The sequence below is a fragment of the Anolis sagrei genome, chromosome 3 (assembly GCF_037176765.1).
Source record: "Anolis sagrei isolate rAnoSag1 chromosome 3, rAnoSag1.mat, whole genome shotgun sequence".
Classification (NCBI taxonomy): domain Eukaryota; kingdom Metazoa; phylum Chordata; class Lepidosauria; order Squamata; family Dactyloidae; genus Anolis; species Anolis sagrei.
Window position 1 is genome coordinate 147,169,027 of NC_090023.1, and position 22,598 is coordinate 147,191,624.

Below are 22,598 nucleotides of genomic sequence, written 5' to 3' on the forward strand. Positions count from 1 at the left end.
CAGGCAGAGGTGGGTTTTTTTTCTAATTTTCTCAGACTGAAGATGTATGGGTCAGTTGTTATTCTATCTGATATCCTGGACGTATAAACTCAATGATATAAATTGAATGAATGAAATTTATTACAAACAACAGATCAGACAAGTTATAAATTGTATTCTATGATTTGCAAGGGGTATTTGCTTTGATGCCATAGCCACAGCATTATTTAACAGAACTGATAAATTGAGAGAGGTTAAATTATCTCAGCCCCCTTCTATAGTGCCATATAATCCAGATTAGGTAAGGTAAAGCTAAAGGTTTTCCCCTGACATTACGTCAAGTTGTGTCCAACTCTGAGGGCTGGTGCTCATCTCCATTGCTAAACTGAAGAGTCGGCATTGTCCGAAGACACTTCCAAGGTCATGTGGCTGGCATGACTGCATGGAGCGCTGTTACCTTCCTGCCAGAGTGGCACTTATTGTTCTACTCACATTTGCATGTTTTCAAGCTACTAGGTTGGCAGAACCTGGGGCTAACAGCAGGAGCCCAAGCCACTCCCCGGATTCCGAACTTGCAACCTTTCAGTAAACAAGTTCTGCAGTTTAGCAGATTCTGCAATCTGTAAAGTAGATGGATTGCAGAATACCATGGGATAATCATAGAAAAAATCCAATGTTTATGCTTTAGTATTACTTCACATTTATTCTTAATAGTCTATCAAAACATACTTGGGATTGGCGAAAGGCAAAAGCTATGACAGTAGTTTAAAAATGTTTCCAAAATGCCACTCAGTGTTATTGGCACCAATAGTGAACTAAATGAATGCAGGTATCAAAATAAACATAGAGCTAATTTTTAGTCAGGACAAAGTCCAAAAACCAGGTAAGATCTTTCTTTTTCAGCTTCTCCCTCTCAGTTTGCCTTGTCTTTTAAACCAAATCCTTTAGCAAATGTTTGTCAGGCCCTATCACGTTATCACACCATGGCTTTAAAGTGGGCGCCAGGCAGTCCCACATTTCTGCCGCCTGCAAAATTCTGGGAAAGCAAAGACCTCTGTTGTTGAGAGTTCAAAAGGCCCCGTCCTAAACTACAATTCCCAGAATTCTGCAGGCAGAAGAATGCAGAGCTGCCAGTTTAAAGCACTGGTAAGATTCGTATGTGCACATCCTTGCAACATCTTTGAGACATTCTTTTGGGGGTTTTAATACTAATGTAAATTGTTTAAAAGAAATGTCTGCATTTTAATTAGATATAAATGTAATTCCAAATACAAAATTTCATAGCTGCTATAAAAGAAGTGGTGATAGTACTCAGTAAAGCAGAAGGCAGTAGACAACAAATAACAAATCCTTTTATCAAAATTTGCTCAGATTACACTCCTTACAAACTAGCTTTTCCATTCTAACTTTTCTACTGATAAGACAAACTATCTCGATTTGGTGATAAACAGAATTTACAAACCTTGCCATGACCTGATGCTAAAAAAAAGTCATTCACCCAGTTCTGCTTTTGTAGTGTCACTCATCTTCTGTAAGGCTGGAACCACACCGCCATATAACCCAAGTTCTCAAAGTTGGTAATAATGATTATCATCTTTAAACTAGATTCTATGAGTCTACACTACTATATAATCCAGTTCAAAGAAGATAATCTGGATTGTATATGGCAGTGTAGACGGGGTTTAAGCATCCCATTTGGACTACAGTCCCTAAGCAGCCAATATTGAATCCAGTCATTTTGGGCTACAAAGCATTCATGAAAGAAGGATGTGGGAGGTCAAGCAGGTCACAGCAATATAAGAAAAGGGAATGATAAGGCATTGACTGAAACTTGAGGCTGCGTTTATTTATTTCCCATCAACCCAATGCCAAGGAATCCACTCCCCCCTGTTTGCTGAGCACGTTCCCCTTCTCCTACTTCTATGTGGTCTCCTGATTCAATGTTGGCAGGGCAAACTCCGTGATTCTTTCTCTCTGATCTACTCATGTCTGCACAGTCCTTGCATTCCTTCCAGCACGCAGATGTAGATACAACTTTCATGGCCACAAAAACTAAAAGCAGTGTGGTCCACAGTAGGCCACAAAAGTGCTTGCAAAAGGGGAGCAGGTTGTCTCTAAGCACCAAGATCCTAAAGTTGGATGGTGCCTGACTTGTAAGATAGGACCAGGCTTTAGCACAGTGGGTTAAACTGCCAGCTGTAGAAAATCTTGCTGATCTAAAGGTTGGCAGTTCAAACCCGGGTTGGGATGAGCTCCCACCATCAGCCCAGCTTCTGCCCACCTAGCAAATCGAAAACAGTAATGTGAGTAGATAAATAGGTACCACTTTTAGCAGGGAGATAATAAAAAGGCACCCGTAAGAATATGCTGGTGATTTGATCAGGAGGATGTCTATGGACAACAAAGCTCCTCCGCATGGAAGATGGAGCGGCAGCACCACCCCATGGCCAGAGTCAAGCACAGCCTCCAGATGCCTGAGATGGAAAACATGGGAATGCTTACCTCTGATTAAGCATTGTCTGTCCTTGTTAATTGTATAACGACATTGAATGTTTGCCATATATGTGTTCTGTAATCCACCCTGAGTCTCCTTGGGGAGATAGAGTGGAATATAAATAAAGTATATTATTATTATTATTATTTGAAACACCACAAGATGAGTCCACAGCAGACACTCTGCTGCTGTTGTATTGGATCACACGTCGGATACTTCCCAAGTGTCTAGCACTGTGTGATGTATCAGCGAATAATGCATGCAGATCCCAGTAAGGTGGCCTTCTGCAACTGGCAGATGGTAATCTTGTCAGCGCCTATTGTATTTAAGTGCAGGCCAAGGTCTTTAGGCACTGCATCCAGTGTGCCGATCACCACTGGGACCACCTTGACTGACTTGTGCCAGAGTCTTTGCAGTTCGATCTTTAAATCCTCATATCGTGTCATCTTTTCCCGTTGTTTCTCTTCAATCCTGCTGTCACCTGGGATTGCAACATCGACAATCCATACTTTGTTTTTTAACACGATCATGAGGTCAGCAGTGTTGTGCTCCAAAACTCTGTCTGTCTGAATCCAGAAGTCCCAGAGTAGCTTGACGTGTTCATGCTCTGTAACTTTTTTCCAACTTGTGATCCCACCAATTCTTTGTTGCAGGCAGATGGTATTTGTGGCACAAGTTCCAATTAATCATCTGAGCAACGGTGTTGTGCCTCTGCTTGTAGTCTGTCTGCACAATCTTCTTGCAGCAGCTCAGGATGTGATCTATTGTTTCATCTGCTTCCTTGCAGAGTCTACATTTGGGATCTGTTGTCAACTTTTCAATTCTGGCTTTGATGGCATTGGTTCTAATGGCTTGTTCTTGGGCTGCCGGAATCAGGCCCTCCATCTCCTTTTTTCAAAGTCCCATTTGTGAGCCACAGCCATTTATTATTATTATTATTATTATTATTATTATTATTATTATTATTATATGTGCATGAAGGTAATTTCTCACTGGAACCAAAAAAGACCTCAGAGATGGTAAACAATCTGACTTTAAATTTAAAAAGCCTTATGCACTTTCTCCTCCATATGAATCACCAATCCAGACGGTAGTTTCTGTTATTGATATATCACAAACTAAAACATTTATAAGTTCATGAAAAATTGAATGATGTCAATTTTAAACTGGGGGAGTTGTGGATTGGCTAGAGAGAGAGATGGTGTGCACGACATGAAGGCTACCTTCTTGGTTGAAAAAAAAAAGATAATACTCTGGAATGGTAGATAGCTGACTGCACAAACCATATTTGTGGTTCAGGTAATTACAGACTTGCAAGTTGAAGTCCTTTTGGTTAGATAACATCTTGTAACATCTGGGCAGCCAACTCTGATTTGAAAGAGACTAAACAAAAAACACAACTCCTTACTTAGTGCCGAATCTAAATACATCTCCCTGCTTTACATATTTAAATGCCAGATCTAGATCTTCTTTCCAAAACTGGTTAAAAGGAAACAGAGCAACGATGAAATGAGCACAGAAAAAGCAGCTCACATATTCACCACTAACAATAAAAGTTATAGTAAAGAAACTCTTACCAGTTGTGGACTGGGCAGATGTGATTGTTGTAGAGTGCCATGCCATATCTGTGGGAATTAAAAGACAAATGGTTACATTTGGTCCTCTCAAACACCCAAGTCGTGTCTCCTAGTTTGCTGCATCACATAAATCAAGCCACCATTAACAGAATACAGTAGAGAGGAAATCTTGCTTAAATTTCTACTCATGGATTCATGGGTTTGTTTGGGATTTTTTTGTATCAGGAATGACTTGAGAAACTGCAAGTCACTTCTGTTGTGAGAGAATTGGCCGTCTGCAAGGTCATTGCTCAGGGGATGCCCGCCAGATATTTTACCATCATGTGGAAGGCTTCGCTCATGTTCCCACATCAGAAGCTGAAGCTGACAGATGGGAGCTCACCCCACTCCCTGGATTCAAACTGCCGACCTTTTGGCCAGCAGTCCTGCCGGCACAAGGGTTTAACCCATTGTGCCACCAGGGACTCATGGTATAACCTGTAGCAAATCATGTTCTTTGCCCACCTTGTCAATGGGTAAGTAGGCAGGCAAAGCGGAATTCAGCTATTCCGCACAATACACTACTGACTGCTATTTCTGAGTTTGTATTAAATTCATTCATAATATTTCCATCTGTCAACAACCAGATCCTATGCCATCCAGGAGTAGGACACCATCTAAAGTAGATAGGGAACTCTTCCTACATCCTATGTAAAAAATGCCAAACAACATGGGTATTCTCCTTAAGTGTGTGTTTCTTTTTGTGATTTGTTGCTAATGGCACTGGCTCATTGCTAACTAGCAAGTCTTAAGTGAGTCGCAATTCTTCCAGTTGGAGAAGAGGACTTATACATGTGAAAAATGAGCAGACTGCTGTACAGCATATAGCTACTCCACTGCACTGCTACTTGCTGGCGGTTCACAAGTCCACTTTTCTGCTCTGAAGATGCTATAATTTTTATCTCATCTCCTTCAACTGTATCTCTGGAATAAAGGGCATAATCTTACATTCCACGTGCCACAATTTCCCCTTTCTATAGAATTTAGACTATTTGAAATACATTATTTTTAAATTGTTGCTTTGCTATTTGCACATGAAATAGTTTTCCTTAAGTCAGGACGAAAAGACTGCAATAAATAAAATAAAATAAAAGGAATGTGGGTGTTGTCTTTGCACTACTGAGTACCAGCCAGCGCGGATTCAATTCCAAGATCGCTAAAGTGGGAATTGCACAACTACATGCATAGCAGACCGGACAGCCAAGAGCTGTATTTCAGCAGGGCCAGACAGACACTCCCTAACTAAGAACGTTCAACTCATGTGGTCGAAGGCTTTCATGGCCGGAATCACGGGGTCGCTGTGAGTTTTCCGGACTGTATGGCCATGTTCCAGAAGCATTCTCTCCTGACGTTTCGCCCACATCTATGGCATGCATCATCACAACCTCTGAAGATGCCTGCCATAGATGTGGGTGAAACGTCAGAAGAGAATGCTTCTAGAACAGGGCCATACAGCCCGGAAAACACACAGCAACTCAACATTCATCTCCATTCACAACTCCACTGCAGGCACAAACAAAAATGTCCAATTATTGGGTAGGTACTCCTTGCTGTAGACCAGTGGTTCCAACGTGTGGTCCTCCAGTTGTTTTGGACTTGAACTCCTAGAAATCCCAGCCAGTTGACCAGCTGCTAGGAATTGTGGGAGCTGAAGTCCAAAACACCTGGAGGACCAAAGGTTGGGAACCATTGCTATAGACATTAACCAGACTTATTTCATTCTTTCACATATTGCATATTGCTTTTTTTAGTTTCTGGAATCTGGCGTGAACTTTGGTTGAAGGGCAAGACAAAATGTTTTATTTAAAGTATGTATAAATAATTAAGTGGGAGTGACATATTTTCTACAGTTCTGTAAATAGCTTCCACATGTTGTGTTAGCACAGAAGACTCCTAGAAATCAAGAGCTGGTCTACCTCTAACTGCAAGTTGCTCCAACCACTAAAACCACCATCCCATGGTGGAAATGTGTATCTTTCCTGCCACAACCTACACCCTTCAGAAAAGTTAATAAAACCTTACTGTTGCTGCAGCTTTAACAGCTGTCAAATGTCTGGTTGTCTGTGCTTTCAAAACAAAGTCCACATGTAGCTGTTCATCTGTCTGTCTGCCTATCTATCTTGCACAAATGCAAGTTTTCCATAGAGACAACTTTCAGCGTGCACATTTCCAAATCTTGGATCTTTAATATATATTCAGCCATGTGCAACACTGTAATAACATCATTCAAATTTTATTATTTATGATGACTCATTGGAAAATACTATCTCGTCATCATGACTCACTGGAGAAGACAGTAATTCCCAGTAAAATGGAAGGCATCAGAGAAAGAAGGAAAGTGTCCTGCAGATGGATGGATTCAATCAAGGAAGCCACAGCCCCGAGTCTGCAGGATCTGAATAGGGCTGCTGATGGCAGGTTATCAAGGAGTTATGACTGGAAGTCAAAGATGACACCATACATGATGTCATCAAACATCAACAGCATCAACATGCATACTATATTTTTAAAAGGTCTCATATCTTTGTTATATTGACAATGTACACCTGTAAAATTTTATTCCTGCAAAATCAGATGGATTTTTGGAAGCAAACCCCACATCTATATATTTTAATGGCATTTGACTCCAGTGGGACAGTCATACATGGATCCCTCTCTTTCCTGCCATTTGCTGGCAAGTATGTAAACATTAGAAGTTCGTTTGAACATCTATGGTAACTCTGCAGCAAAGCATGTTAATTCTTGAATACAGTTCACACATAACATCACTGAACCATACTTTCTGGAGATTTTAGATTTGACCTTCCTGTGCCCCTTTCAATAAGGCAACACAAAGCTAGCTCATAATTGGCTTTTTGTTCAAAATGGTCAGCTTACTCAATTCTTAAACATGGGATTTAAATGGGATAACTGTGCAAGCCCAAAATAATAAGGCATTTGACTTAGCTATGACTGAACAATTAATAAATAATCTACAAATGGCTAAAGAAAATAAAGAAAAAACATATTTTGATTATTTAGAACTGCTATCATGGAGGGGGCCCTGAGTGGGCTCCTAATGGTGAGGTAGGTTACACCGCTGAGTTGTTTGAATGCTGAACTTGCTGACTGAAAGTCTGGCAGTTTGAATCCGGGGAGTGGGGTGAGCTCCTGCTGTTAGCCCCAGCTTCTTCCAATCTAGTAGTTTGAAAACATGCAAATGTGAGTAGATCAATAGGTACTGCTTCTGTGGGAAGGTAATAGCGCTCCATGCAGTCATGCTGGCCACATGACCTCGGATGTGTCTATGGACAATGCCAGCTCTTCCGTTTAGAAATGGAGATGAGCACCAGCCCCCAGAGTCGGACACAACTAGACTTAATGTCAGGGGAAACCTTTACCTATCATGGAGGGGATAAAAAAAGATAATGCTGGACTTCCAAAGTCATTGAACTTTTTGTGTTGATTCTGTGAGGAAACACTGATGACATTTTACATTTATTATGGCTGTATATTTTAACATAATATTATTCCATCAAATTTCAGTTAAATTCACAGGGTGTATGAGCTACAGGATTGCTCCATTCAAATCTTTTTCTATAATAAAATGATTTTAAATTATATGTAAATATGATTACATGAATTTGAATATGAAAATGCCAAATCCTACACATAAGCTCTTAAAATTTAATCCATAACCCTATTGTTCAATCCTCCTTTATGAAGAGACATTCAAATTGTAGTCATGTATTATAAATGCTATTCTAAACCACACATATTTAATTTTCAACTTACTAATGTCCTGAAATATCTGACTTCAAAGATAACCACCTGATGCCTAACCCTGCCAAGACACAAGTGTGTGCTTTCCATCTACATAACCATGAAGCCAACAGGAAATTGAAAGTTACCTGGGAAAGCCAAGAGCTCGAAAACTGTTCCCATCCTAAATATCTCGGTGTCACCTTAGATCGAACACTAACATTTAGGAAACATTGTATGAACACCAAGCACAAAGTCGCTGCACACAATAACATCCTGCGGAAACTTACTGGCAGTACTTGGGGTCTTGTCATACTCAACTGCTGAGTTTGCCTGACCTGTTTGACACAAGTCTGTTCACGCGAAGCAGGTGAATACAACACTGAACGAAAAATGCAGAATAATCACAGGATGCCTTAAAGCTACAGCTGTTGATAGACTCTATAAGCTAGCTGGCACTGCGTCCCCTGATGTGCAATGGGACAAACCCACTACTTCCGCTGTCTGGACTGCTCCCTCAAAAGTTCTGGACTTTTGAGGGGGCAGTCTAGACAGTAGTCCCATGTTCTTCCAGGATAAATTAGCCTGAAAAATTGCAAGGACACTAATCCCCTCTCCCCAAAAAAACCAAACCCCCTTTTAAAAATAAAAGAACTTACCTGGCCTCCATTAGCATGGTGCCATTGCTCTCCTGGCATGTAGGAATGACACATCAGGAGAAAGGGGAGGAGGAAAATCGCTCCTGCTGCCCCCTCCCCTTTCTCCTGATGCGTCATTCCTATGTGCCAGGAGAGCTCCAGCACCATGTTAATGGAGGCCGGATAAGTTCTTTTATTTTTTTAAAGGTGGTTGGGCGTTTGGGGGGAGGGGCTAGGGTATCTGGGTGTTCTCCCGGAAGGTTCTAGGAGCGCATATGGACACCCATCCCAGAAAGCACACGCTTTTTGAGGCATGTGTGGATTACGACCTGGGAACATTTGTGTTTTTAAATCGTGAATGTTCCCAGTTTAAAGGGCTGTCTGGATGCGCCCTTAGAAGTAGAGTTGGCAGATCAAAAGACAACCTGGCAAGATGGCACTACTTAGAAGAATCCTCCACCATGTGCCACTGTGGAGCAGAAGAAACAACTCCGCATCTGTATGCTTGCCCAAAATGCCCTGCCTCGTGCACAGAGGAAGAACTGTTTAAAGCTACAGACAATGCGGTCACTGTTGTCCGTTTTTGGTCTAAAATTATTTAGCCGCTTCTGCTCCCTCTATTTTATCATTTTTTTTACTTATTTATGCAATGCTTTTGACATGAAATAAATAAATAAATTTTATACAATATTAATTTTGTGACTTCTAACCAAAGCACAAAATATTTTCTTCTCCTTCCATGAATAGCCCAACAAAAATCTTTCTAAAATTACACAGATGTGCCTCCCGGAAAGTAAATATATAGTCTGTATGCCAAGAATTTGTGGATGATACTTTCAGGTTGCATAAAGAATCTATTTAGCTACAAACTAAGGCTGACAATTGTTTTCCCCTGCTAGAAGCCAGAAAGTATTTTACTTGCTAAAGGAACAGTCTGAATAGAAGCAAGTACTTAACTACATTTTTAAAAAAGCACAACCCATGTGTGCCTGGCTTTATTTTTTTCATTTCTATTACCTGTTGATGCCTATTTGCTATGCAGAATAAAAGGAAAAACTGGGTTGGAACAAAATCCTTCTTTGTTCCAACTGCTCAGACCAGCCACAACCTGTCAACTGGGGAAAATACCATTTTGCACCACATGTGAAGCACTGGAAAGAGATCTACTGGGCTGTTGCTTCCTGCTAGCCAGGCATGGGCAAACTTTGGCCCTCCAGGTGTTTTCTACTCCAGCTCCCACAATTCCTAACAGCCACCCTCCCCCACTTTACATCTGGGGTGAGAGAATAGAAAGAAAGTCTGTCTTGTTGAGAGCAAGAACCATGAAATTTCATTCAGTTTTCCTCAGCAGGTAAAACTCCAGTTCAGAACAACCTTTGTGGGATTCATTGTGTACTTTTGTGGGTTTTCTTCTGCCACGTCTGCACTGGAAACATTTTTATTACCATCACTATTTGAGCATGGATCTGCTAACATGAGGTTTAAAAAGCAGAATGAAAGAGGAATGGAAGATTTTATGCTGGCTGTGACCACCCTAACTTTCCCTTGCACTTGCATTACTCCATCCTATCTGGAAGACATCCAAAGTGAAAGAAGTCCTCCTTTGGTCACATTTACGTCAGTACTATGTTATTTCATGCTGTTTGCCGGCTGAATTGCATATAATACATCGTTATTCCTCTTCTACGTAAGCATCAACAACCCTGCAAAGTACCATAGGTTAAGACAGTGATTATCAACCTTCCTAATGCTATGATCGTTTAATACAGTTCCTCATGTTGTGGTGACCTCCAACCAAAATTATTTTTGTTGCTACTTCATATCTAATTTTGCTACTGTTATGAGTTGTAACATAAATATCAGATATGCAGGATGTATTTTCATTCACTAGACGAAATTTGCCAAAAATTCCCGATATTGCCCAAATTTGAATACTGGTGGGGTGGGGGTTGATTTTGTCGTTTGGAAGTTGTAGTTGCTGGGATTCATAGTTCACCTACAATCAAAGAGCATTCTGAACTCCACTAATGATGGAATTGAACCAAACTTGGCAAACAGAACATCCATTACCAACAGAAAATACTGGAAGTGTTTGGTGGGTACTGGCCTTGAGTTTTGTAGTTGGGGTTGACCTACATCCAGAGAGCACTGTGGAGTCAAAACAATGATGAATCTGGACCAACCTTCGCATGAATACTTAATATGCCCAAATGTGAACACTGGCATAGTTTGGGGAAAATAGAACTTGACATTTGGGAGTTGTCGTTGCTGGGATTTATAGTTCACCTACAATCAAAGAGCATTCTGAACCCACAAACAATAGAATTGGGCCAAAGTTCCCAAACAGAACCTCTATGACCAACAGAAAATACTATGTTTTCTGATGGTCTTTGGCGACCCCTCTGACACCCCCTTGCAACCCCCCCCCCCCCCGGGGTCTTGACCCTTAAGTTGAGAAACGCTGAGTTAAGAGATAGCAACAGACCCCAGGTTACCCAAATCAAAGACATGGCACAGAAAAGAAGGATAATGCAAGTGAATAACTGGTTTTACAGATGATGCCGTCGGGAACTGTTTGGCTCCCTGGACCATGGACTAAAGTTGGGTTTCTGGCAAGGGGTAGCTTGTACTTCACAGAGGTTGGCAGGAACCATTTTACTTAGTCTCACAAATCTGATTAGCAGGGCTTTAAACTTAGTTATCTAGAGGAGGGAGACAGTATTTGCCTAGGCAGGAGTTTATCAGGACATAATACCTCAATTGATATAGAAAGAAGAGGGCAAAAATACAAGAACTCACAGAGAAAAAAGGAAAAAATTAAATAGACAGCAAGTGGATCTCGCTTCGCTTCTGGTGTCTCAGACCAATGCACAGATCATGAAGAACTCCTGGAGCTCTAAACATAACAGAGCAAGTATGATATAATTGGCAGGCGTGGAACCTGATGGGATGAGTCTCAAGATTGGAATGTATTAACACCGAGGTATAATCATTTCTGAGAAATAAACCAAACAGGAAAGAGGAGGAGGAGTATCGTATGTCAAAGATGTTTACATTTCTAAGGAGAGCCATGACTTTAATCCTAGAAGCCAGATTGAGAGGCTCTGAGTAAAAATTAAGGGGAAAAAACAACAAGGGTGTCACTGTGGGGCCTACCATACATTCGAAAAGGAGAGATTGAGTAGTAATGGAAGATTTCAATTATCCTGATATTTCGTGGAAGACAAACTCTGTGAAGAATATCAGGTCCAACAAGTCCCTCACTTGTCTTTCAGACAATGTGATTGTCCAGAAGTTCAAAGAGGCAACAAGGAGATCGACTGCCACCTCCTCTAGCCAGGGAAGGGCTCTCTGACACAACATCAAGGGACTGTGCATGTGGGTATGGGCATGCTTGTGATGCATGGTATTGAGCAAGTGATTTGGAGTTAGCAATCCCTGGCACTGTTTAATTGGAGGTGCAGGGACACTGCTTTGCTTCCTACCTTAAGTGATAGGAACGCTTAGGCTGCCTCTGTTTGATTATAGTTTATTGTAGCCAGTGCCAAAAGAGACAGAGGGTTTCATCTATGCTGATGATCGTGTCATCACCACTCAAAGCAGGGAGCTTTGAAATTATTGAACAGAAGCTCTTCGAAGCCCTTATTGCCTATTACAAGGAAAACCAGCTAATTCCAAATCCATCTGAAACACAGACATATCCTTTTCATCTTAAGAGCAAACAAGCACCTCGAGCTCTAAGGATTATCTGGGAAGGAATCCCACTGGAGCATTGCCGCACACCAAAATACCTGGGAGTTATTCTGAACCGTGCTCTGACTTAAAAGAAGCATGGCTTGAACATCAAGCAAAAAGTGGGTGCTAGAAATAACATTGTACGAAAGCTGACTGGCACAGCCTGGGGGTCACAACCAGATACAGTGAAGACATCTGCCCTTGTGCTTTGCTACTCTGATGCTGAATACGCATGCCCAGTGTGGAACAGCAATAATTTAAAAGCAACAATATGCCAAAAGCCCACTAATAGCTGTTACTTGTTTTCATTCAAAGCAGAGACTTTTCAAACTCATCCTACAAAATCTCAGGCAAACAAATCCAAAGGACTTTCAGCAAAATTGTTTCTGAATGTGCCCACAGTGGGGAGGCAAAATTGACAAATGATGACAAATTGACAATGCTGAGTTAAACCTCTGAGCTGCTGAACTTGCTGACCAAAAGGTGAGCTCCTGCTGTAAGCCCCAGCTTCTGCCAACCTAGCAGTTTGAAAACATGCAAATGTGAGTAGATCAATAGGTACGGCTCTGGTGGGAAGCTAATGGCGCTACATGGAGTCATGCTGGCCACATGACTTAGGAGGTGTCTATGGACAATGCCGGCTCTTCGGCTTAGAAATTGAGATGAGCACCATCCCCAAGGGTCAGGCATAACTAGACTTAATATCAGGGGAAGCCTTTACCTTTACTGGAGCATGTACCACTTACAGAGATCTTTCTGAGAGGGGAAATGAGCTCTTTTCATGCTCAACTAGTCCTCTGGGACCCGATGGACCCCTGGAACACAGGCCAAGACCAGTCACCAAACGGCCATGTGACAGTCCTAGTCTATAGAAGCAGTGCATCAAAGTGATAAGAGGCACAAATGACCGAGCTAATCCCAAAACCAAACACAGGCTCAAACCTGCCTTTTTCTGGATGTACAAGATCAGCTTTAAAGTCCAAACTGATGCCTTGTCTCATCTCCAATGAACTTAGAACAGTGTATTAGTCACAAAGCACACTGGGAAGCAATTTAGGCTGACAATTATTGAACTCAGGCTACACACCAGTCTTCACAGATCAGTGATAACTACCACTTTGTGTTCTTAATAGCCCCCCAAGGAGACTGCCACTATTCCTGTTCTACAGACTGGCCAGCGGAGGGGAGCCGGAGCCAAGCCCAAGCCAGGCGCCAAACACATGAGACCGTGGTTTGAACGTAGCAGGCTTTTCTTCGCCAGCAGCAGTTTTCCCAGTGCTGTTACTCCTGCTGATTGCCCACGAGGTTTGAGGCAGCAGCTCCCGAAGCACTGTTCTCAAAATTAATGCAAACTGGCGTAGATACAAGTGCCGTCACACGGACTAGCGGACAATAAACAACAGCTAATGATCGACAGGAATGAACCACTGGCTGGGTTAACTGAGGCCTGTCTTAAGGAAACACACCGGTCAGAGAAGGGGGGGGGGGGGTCACAGACTACTGCTGAAAATATGATCCTATCAACAAATGTCATCTTTATAAGCTTCCTTTTTGGATTATTTTTAAAAGAGTCTATTCAAAGCAGGATCTGATAAGAGTGAAAAATGGAAAAGATACAATGTGCCACCTAATCCTATCCTAGAAGCGACACCACAGTGTAGCACATTTTAATGCTAATCCAGATCAAAATAAAACGCAATGCCAAATCTGAGATTGCCAAGTACAGATGCATCCCAAGAGTACAATGGGGGCAGCGGTGGGGCACAGCATGCCAGGGTGGAGGCACAAGCTCTTTCCAAAAAACTCTACTGCAGTGGTTCTCAACCTTCCTAATGCCGCGACCCCTTAATACAGTTCCTCATGTTGTGGTGACCCCTAATCACAACATTATTTTCGTTGCTACTTCATAACTGTAATTTTGCTACTATTAGGAATCGTCATGTAAATATCTGATATGCAGGATGTATTTTCATTCACTGGACCAAATTTGGCACAAAAACCCAATATGTCTAAATTTGAATCCTGGTGAGGTTGGGGGAGGGGGGGTTGCTTTTGTCATTTTGGATTTATAGTGCAGCTACAATCAACGAGCATTCTGAACCTCACCAACGAAAGAATTGGGTCAAACTTCCCACACAGCACCTCCATGACCAGCAGAAAATACTGGAAGAGTTTGGTGGATATTGACCATGAGTTTTGGGATTGTAGTTCACCTACATCCAGACAGCACTGTGGACTCAAATAATTATAGATCTGGACTAAATTTGGCACAAATATTTAATATGCCCAAATGTGGAACACTGGTGGATTTGGGCGAAAATATACCTTGACATTTGGGAGTTGTAGTTGCTGGGATTTATAGTTCACCTACGATCGAAGAGCATTCTGAACCCCGCCAACTATAGAATTGGGCCAAACTTTCCACACAGAACCCCCATGACCAACAGACAATACTGTTGGCTACCAGTATTAAAAAATCTCTAAAATTACAACAGCAAAACAACAGAGAGGAAACAATCAAGGACATCTAATCACCTCTCAACAAAAGATTGCCCCAGGCACTGCCAGGCCATCAAATGCTAATCAAGGTGGTCAGTTGAAACATTCACACCTAGATCCAACAGAGTTCTTTGTCCCACCCTGGTCATTCCACAGATATATAAACCCATATTCCTAGTTCCAACAGACCTTGCTACCTCTGAGGATGCTTGCCATAGATGCAGGCTAAATGTCAGGAGAGAATGCCTCTAGAACATGGCCATATAGTCTGAAAAAACAACAACCCAGTGATTCCGGCCATGAAAGCCTTCGACAATCCTGAAAATACTGTGTTTTCTGATGGTCTCTGGCGACCCCTCTGACACCCCCTCACAACCCCCCCCCCCCCCAGAGGTCCTCACCCTAAGCTGAATCCCCTGCCCTTGGCATTCCTTCTCACCCACCTTTCTTTCAACTCAACTTACCAGCTGAAAAGGGCAACAGCAGCAGAGATTAGTGAAAAGAATGGGGAATGATGAGAGAAAGAGGCTTGGGTTTGAATTTGGGGATCCCTTCCTTTTTGATCTTTCAGGGAAGCCTTATGTGTAGAGTATTGAGATATTTGGAGGGCTACCAAGATGACTGTTTATAAAGATGTTCCTTCCAAAACTGTTGTACGCCTGTGAAATATGGACCTTCCACAAACGTCACTCTCGACTTCTGGAAAGATTCCATCACATTGCCTCCCAGAAATCCTGCAAAACTCTTAGGAAAACAGGTTGACTGGAAGGAGCAAAGACCACCAGCATTGATGCAACGATCCTTCGTCATCAACTTCGCTGGACTGACCACATTGCTCAAATGCCTGTTCACTGTCTTCCAAAACAGATATTCTACTCTCAGCTCAAGGATGGAAAATGGAATGTCGGCAGGCAGGAAAAAAGATTTAAGATGTGCTTAAAGCTACCATTGGAAAATGTAGCATAAACACTGAGAACTGGGAATGTTGTAACTGGTGGGCAGATGTTTCCATAGGTGATGTGGATTTTGAAGAGGTTCAAATAGAAGATGGAAGAGAGAAACATGCCACGAGGAAGCAAACCTCTATTGGGACCACCTTCCATTGGGAAACCTATGTCCTCATGGCGAAAGACCATGAGGATCCAGAATAGGTCTCCACAGTCACTTACGGACCCACTGCCAAGAATCGACTCCTGGAAGAGAATCATACTCGGCCACGAGGGGTTGTTTATGAAGATAACATGATGCATCTTAATTTGAAATGCCATCTGAAAGTTCCTGCAGGACCTTGTTCAAATGGCATTTCAAACTAAGATGCATCACGTTAGCTTCATAAAAACAAGCTATCCGGGAAGGAAATGATGAATTTAATGTATTGTCGAAGGCTTTCATGGCCAGAATCACTGGGTTGTTGTAGGTTTTTTCAAGCTATATGACCATGGTCTAGAGGCATTCTCTCCTGACATTACATCTGCATCTATGGCAAGCAAACTCACTACCTCTGAGGATGCTTGCCATAGATGCAGGCGAAACGTCAGGAGAGAATGCCTCTAGACCATGGCCATATAACCCGAAAAAACCTACAACAACCCAATGAAGAGTTTGTTTAAAAATGGAGGCTGGCATTTGAATACATGGAAAGGAAGACAAATGTGGACTTTAATGGCACTTCCAGACAGGTCCTAGATCCCAGAATCTGATCCCAGGTTTTCTGCTTTAAACTGGATTATATTAGTTCACACTGTTAGATAATCTGGGATCAGATCCTGGGAGATAGGGCCTGTCTGCAAGGGCCCTAAAACGGCCGCAAGGAGAATTTACTAAAGTAGATTGAAGGGCAGATTTTATGAGATACGGGACTCACAGTGAGCAGTGTGAGAAGTCATGGGTGGTGGGTTCATGGGTGGGGGGCAGGACGGGAAAAAATTGATATCATGTGTTGTAGAAGACTTTCATGGCTGGAATCACTGCATTGCTGTGAGATTTCTGGGCTGCATGGCCATGTTCCAGTGGCATTATCTCCTGGCATTTTGCCTCCATCTGTGGTAGGCATCCTCAGAGGTTGTGAGGTCTGCTGGAAACTAAGCAAGTGGGGTTTATAGATCTGTGGAATGTCCAGGGTGGGAGAAAGAATTCTTGTCTGCTTGTGGCATGTGTGAATGTTGCAATTGGACACCTTGATGAGCATTCAATTGCCTTGCAGCATCCAAATCTGGCTGATTGCTGCCTGGGGGTACCCTTTGTTTGGGAGGCATTAACTGGCACTTGATTGTTGGTTGTCTGGAATTCCCCTGTTTTTGAGAGGTGTTCTGTCGTGATTGGGGTGTTTTGGTTTTAAAAAATATATACTGGTAGTCAGATTTTGTTCATTTTCATGGTTTCCTCCCTTCTGTTGAAATTGTCCACATAAACACCATAATGTTTATGGACTGGAACACAGTGCAAAATGATCTGACATGATGCCACAAGAATAGTTATTTTATCATGTTTTATACTTATTATCGATGTATTTGGATTGTTGTTTACATGATTTTAATATGTTGTAAGCCTCTTTGGGTCCCGTGAGGAAGAAAAGTGGGATATAAATAAAGATTTTTATTATTATTTATACACAACAAGATTAGTACACAGCAAACAAGATTACTATGTTGGTTGTTGTATTGAATAACACGTCGGACACTTCTTAAGTGTCTAGGACTGTGTGATGTATCGGCATATAATGTGTGTGATCCAAGTTGGGTGGCCTTTTGCAGCTGACAGATGGTAATTTTGTCAGCGCTGATTGTTTTTAAGTGCAGGCCAAGGTCTTTAGGCACTGCACGCAGTTTGCTGATCACCACTGGGACCACCTTGACCTGCTTGTGTCAGAGTTTTTGCAGTTGGATCTTTAAATCCTCATATCGTGTCAGCTTTTCCAGTTGTTTCTCTTCAATCCTGCTGTTGCCTGGGATTACAACATCGATGATCCATACTTGGTTTTTTAACACAATTGTGAGGTCAGGAGTATTGTGCTCCTAAACTCTGTCAGTCCAAATTGGGAAGTCCCAGAATAGTTTGACATTTCCATCTTCCATAACTTTTTCAGGCTTGTGATCCCCACCAGTTCTTTGGCAGATGGTAATATTATTTACAATAAAAACAGAGTATGTCACAGCAAACGAGATCTGTATGCTGGATTTTGTATCACAAAATCACAAGTCGAACCCTTCCCAAGAGTCTAGGACTGTGTGATGTATTTTCAAATGATGTGCACAGATTCAAGTAAGATGGCCTTTTGTAGTTGACAGATCGTGATTTTGTCAATGTTTGTTGTTTCCAAATGCCATCCGAGGTCTTTTGGCACGGTACCCAGTGTGCCAATGACCACTGGGACCACCTGTACTGCTTTATGCCAGAACCATTTATTATTATTATTATTATTATTATTATTATTATTATTACTGTTCCATGGATGTAGGTGAACTACAACTCCAAAACTCAAGGTCAATGCCCACCAAACCCTCCAGTATTTTCTGTTAGTCATGAGAATTCTGTGTGCCAAGATTGATTCAATCCCATCATTGGTGGAGTTCAGAATGCTCTTTGATTGTAGGTTAACCATAAATCCCAGCAACTACAACTCCCAAATGACAAAATCAATCCCCTCCCCAATCTCACTAGTACTCAAATTTGAGTGTATCAGGTATTTGTGCCAAATTTGTTCCAGTGAATGAAAATACATCCTGCATATCAGATATTTACATTATGACTGTCAGCTCGAACTCCTCGTGCGGGGACATGAGAGAAGCCTCCCACAAGAATGGTAAAACATCAAACATCCAGGCATCCCCTCGGCAATGTCCTTGCAGATGGCCAATTCTCTCACACCAGAAGCGACTTGCAGTTTCTCAAGTCGCTCCTGACACAAAAACAAAAATCAAACTGTGTGAGCCAGAAATAGAGAGAACAGAGAGGAAAAAAATCAAGGACATTTAATCATCTCTCAACAAAAGATTGCCCCAGGAACCAACAAGCCACACCAAACAACTGCCAGGCCATCAAATGCTAATCAAGGTGGTCAGTTGAAACATTCACACCTAGCTCCAGCAGACAAGAGTCCTTTGTCCCACCCTGGCCATTCCATAGATATATAAACCAATTTTTCCTAGTTCCAACAGACCTCACTACCTCTGAATATGCTTGCCATAGATGCAGGCGAAACGTCAGGAGAGAATGCCTCTAGAACATAGCCATATAGCCTGAAAAACCTACAACCCAGAAAGACATTTCTTGTGGCTCACCTCAAATCATAGGAGCCCCTGATGGCGCTATGGGTTAAACCAGGGGTCCTCAAACTAAGGCCCGGGGGCCGGATGCAGCCCTCCAAGGTCATTTACTCGGCCTTCGCTCAGGGTCAACCTAAGTCTGAAACTACTTGAAAGCACACAACAACAATCCTATCTCATCAGCCAAAAGTAGGCCCACACTTCCCATTGAAATACTTTTATATATGTTTATATTTGTTAACATTGCTCTTCATTTTAATTATTGCATTGTTTTAAAGTATTTTTTTGCACTACAAATAAGCTATGTGCAATGGGCATAAGAATTCATTTATGGTTTGTTTTTCAAATTATAATCCGACCCTCCAACAGTTTGAGGGACTGTGACCTGGCCCTCTGTTTAAAAAGTTTGTGGACCCTTGGGTTAAACCATTGTGCTGGCAGGACTGCAGACTGACAGGTCGCAGGTTCGAATCTGGTGAGAGTGTGGATGCAGGGATATGAGAGAAGCCTCCACAAGGATGGTAAAACATCAGAACATCTGGGTAACGTCCTTGCAGACGGCCAATTCTCTCACACTAGAAGCGACTTGCAGTTTCTCAAGTCACTCCTGACACGGTGGGGGGGGGGGGATCACAACATGAGGAACTGTATTAAGGGGTCATGACATTAGGAAGGTTGGGAACTGGGTGTTCCCTGGGCAATTTCCTTGCAGATGGCCAACTCTCTCACACCAGAAGTGACTTGCAGTTTCTCAAGTCACTCCTGACACGGGGGAACTGTATTAAGGGGTCGTGGCATTAGGAAGGTTGGAGTCCCTGGTGGCGCAGTTGGTTAAACCCCTGTGCCAACAGGACTGAGGACCAACAGGTCGCGGGTTTGAATCCGGGGAGAGGTGGATGAGCTCCCTTTATCAGCTCCAGCTCCTTATGCGGGACATGAGAGAAGCCTCCCACAAGGATGATAAAAACATCAAATTATCCAGGCGTCCCCTAGGCAACATCCTTGCAGACGGCCAATTCTCTCACACCAGAAGCGACTTGCAGTTTCTCAAGTCACTCCTGACACGGGGGGAAAATTAGGAAGGTTGGGAACCACTGCTCCAAGCTGAACTGAACCACCTAAACTGGGCTCTACAGGCTGATGGAGACTCCACCACAGGCATCAGAACAGCTGCAAGACCAAGAACAAGCCAGGAGTGCAAAGTCAAAGATCCACCCAGAGGAAAAGTGTTCTTAACTATACCTCAGGGGAAGTCCTGACTGCACAGGGAAGATGAGGAGGGAACACAACCTAGAAACAATCTACAGACCCGCCAAGGAAGTGCAACCAATGTGAAGTCTACCCAGCCTTGCCCTGGAGAGGCCCCCTTCCACCACAGGCCTGCCCAAGGACCCCTTCCGAGGCAGGGCCTCAAGCAGCACATCTGGGATCCCTGGGAGCAGGAGGGAGATGCCAGCCGTGGAAGGGGGAGAAGGAAGGGGAAGGGGAGAAGCCACTCACACGAGGCCCATGCCGCTGATGCTGAAAGCCGGGAGGGCGAGCGGGAGGGCGGCCCAGGCGGGCATCTTGGGCCGGGAGGGGGACCCCGCCCGCCCCACCGCTGCCGCCGCCGCCATCGGGCAACACCAACACCACCACGACGCCGCCGTCGCCTCCCAGGGCTCCTCTCTTGCCACCGCCACTGAAGCCTCCTCCTCGGCCTGGGCTGGGCTGCCGGCCCCTTTCTTTCCCCCGAGGAGGAGCGAGGGAGGCCCAGGCCCGCCCCTGAAGGGCGCCGCCACCGCTGCTCTTGGGCCGAGAGGCCGGGCCCGGGCCAGGGGGAAAGGGGGAGGAAGGAAGGAAGGGGCGAGGAAGGGGCAGGAGCGCCTGCCCGCTCCCCTTCCAGTGCCCCACTGGGCTCACCCACACTCCCTTCCTTTGGCTGACTAGTCACAGCCTTTCTTTCTTTCTTTCTTTCTTTCTTTCTTTCTTTCTTTCTTTCTTTCTTTCTTTCTGCGGGTTCCTGGGATTTCTAAGACACAGATAGCCGCCGGGCATTGAACTGTTTTGATAAGTTGAAGGGAGATGTTGACAAGCTAGAATGTGTCCAGAAGAGGATGACTAAATTGATCAAGGGTCTGGAGAACGAGCCCTATGAGGAGCGGCTTAAAGAGCTGGGCATGTTTAGCCTGCAGAAGAGAAGGCTTCCTGACTGCGAACGCTGTTCAGCAGTGGAACTCTCTGCCCCAGCTACCCTGAAGAGTAGCACAGGGAGCAATGGCTTCAAACTACAAGAAAGGAGGTTCCACTTGAACATGAGGAAAAACTTCCTGACTGCGAGCGCTGTTCAGCAGTGGAACTCTCTGCCCCAGCTGCCCTGGAGACTAGCACACGGAGCAATGGCTTCAAACTACAAGAAAGGAGGTTCCACTTGAACATGAGGAAAAACTTCCTGACTGCGAGCGCTGTTCAGCAGTGGAACTCTCTGCCCCAGCTGCCCTGGAGACTAGCACACGGAGCAATGGCTTCAAACTACAAGAAAGGAGATTCCACTTGAACATGAGGAAAAACTTCCTGACTGCGAGCGCTGTTCAGCAGTGGAACTCTCTGCCCCAGCTGCCCTGGAGAGTAGCACAGGGAGCAATGGCTTCAAACTACAGGAAAGGAGGTTCCACTTGAGGACCATCTTATAGCAACACCAGAGGCACTCCAAGTGGCCAGCTACTTGGCCACTTGGAGTTTTGGACATTCAGTATAATGCCAAGTTTTTAGACTTCGTGATTTTAAATACATTACAACTGTACTCTCACTTCGCTTCTGACACGATAAATAAATCCTCAGAGGTTGTGAGGTCTGTTGGAAACTAGGAAATTGGGATTTATATATCTGTGGAATGTCCCGGGTGGAAGAAAGAACTCTTGTCTGTTCGAGGCATGTGTGAATGTTGCAATTGTTCACCTTGATACACATTTAATTGTCTTGCAGCTTCAAAGTTTGGCTGCTTCCTCCCTGGGAGTTTTGTTAAGGCTCTGTTAAACCTCCTTCCACTTCAGCCTGGAGTAGGACTCTGCTGGGTTCCTCCACTGCCTAACCCAGGCATGGGCAAACTTCAGCTCTCCAGGTGTTTTGGACTTCAAATCCCACAATCCCTAACAGCCCTCCTGAGGCTCCAACTCCCACATTCTACATCATTAGACATCATGACTAGTGCAGATGGGAGTTGCTATACAGACAGACACTGTGTCCCAGGATCTGATCCCAGGTTTTCTGCTTTAAACTGGATTTTAGGAATCCGCACCGCCAGATAATCTGGGATAAACAGAAAACTTGGGATTGGATCTTGGGATATAGGGCTTGTCTGGAAGGGCCCACAGTCACATCTAGGAGGCTGCCCTTTGCCCAGTTTAGTCAGGACCATTTGGGTTTAGAGTCAACAATTGAGAGGAAGCCTGGCTTTCAAATGCCCTTTCACCTTTCGCTGACCTCAGAGTCACAAGTGCGGATGGGTTGCCATTCTCATGATTCCCAGTTGCACAGCAGATCATCACAAAGGATGGGAGTTGTCGTTCAAGAACATCTGGGGAAGCAAATTGGGATCTAAATTGAAAAAGCAGTCTGTAAAACAATTACACCATGGGCCCTTCCACACAGC

The 22,598-nt window shown here is 43.5% G+C and overlaps 1 protein-coding gene across 1 annotated transcript in view; it reads right to left on the minus strand.

Annotated features, from left to right (window-relative positions):
• The window catches only part of LOC132771328 (transmembrane protein 150A-like), a 37,952-nt gene extending 17,116 nt beyond the window's left edge, over nucleotides 1–20,836 (minus strand). The window contains exons 1-2 of the mRNA XM_067466948.1: nucleotides 20,468–20,836; nucleotides 4,051–4,098 (exon numbers count right to left, since the gene is read on the minus strand). Of these exons, the coding sequence (XP_067323049.1) occupies nucleotides 4,051–4,098; nucleotides 20,468–20,583 (164 nt within the window). The 5' untranslated portion in view covers nucleotides 20,584–20,836. The remainder of the gene's footprint in view (nucleotides 1–4,050; nucleotides 4,099–20,467) is intronic.
• Between the last annotated feature and the right edge of the window lie 1,762 nt (nucleotides 20,837–22,598).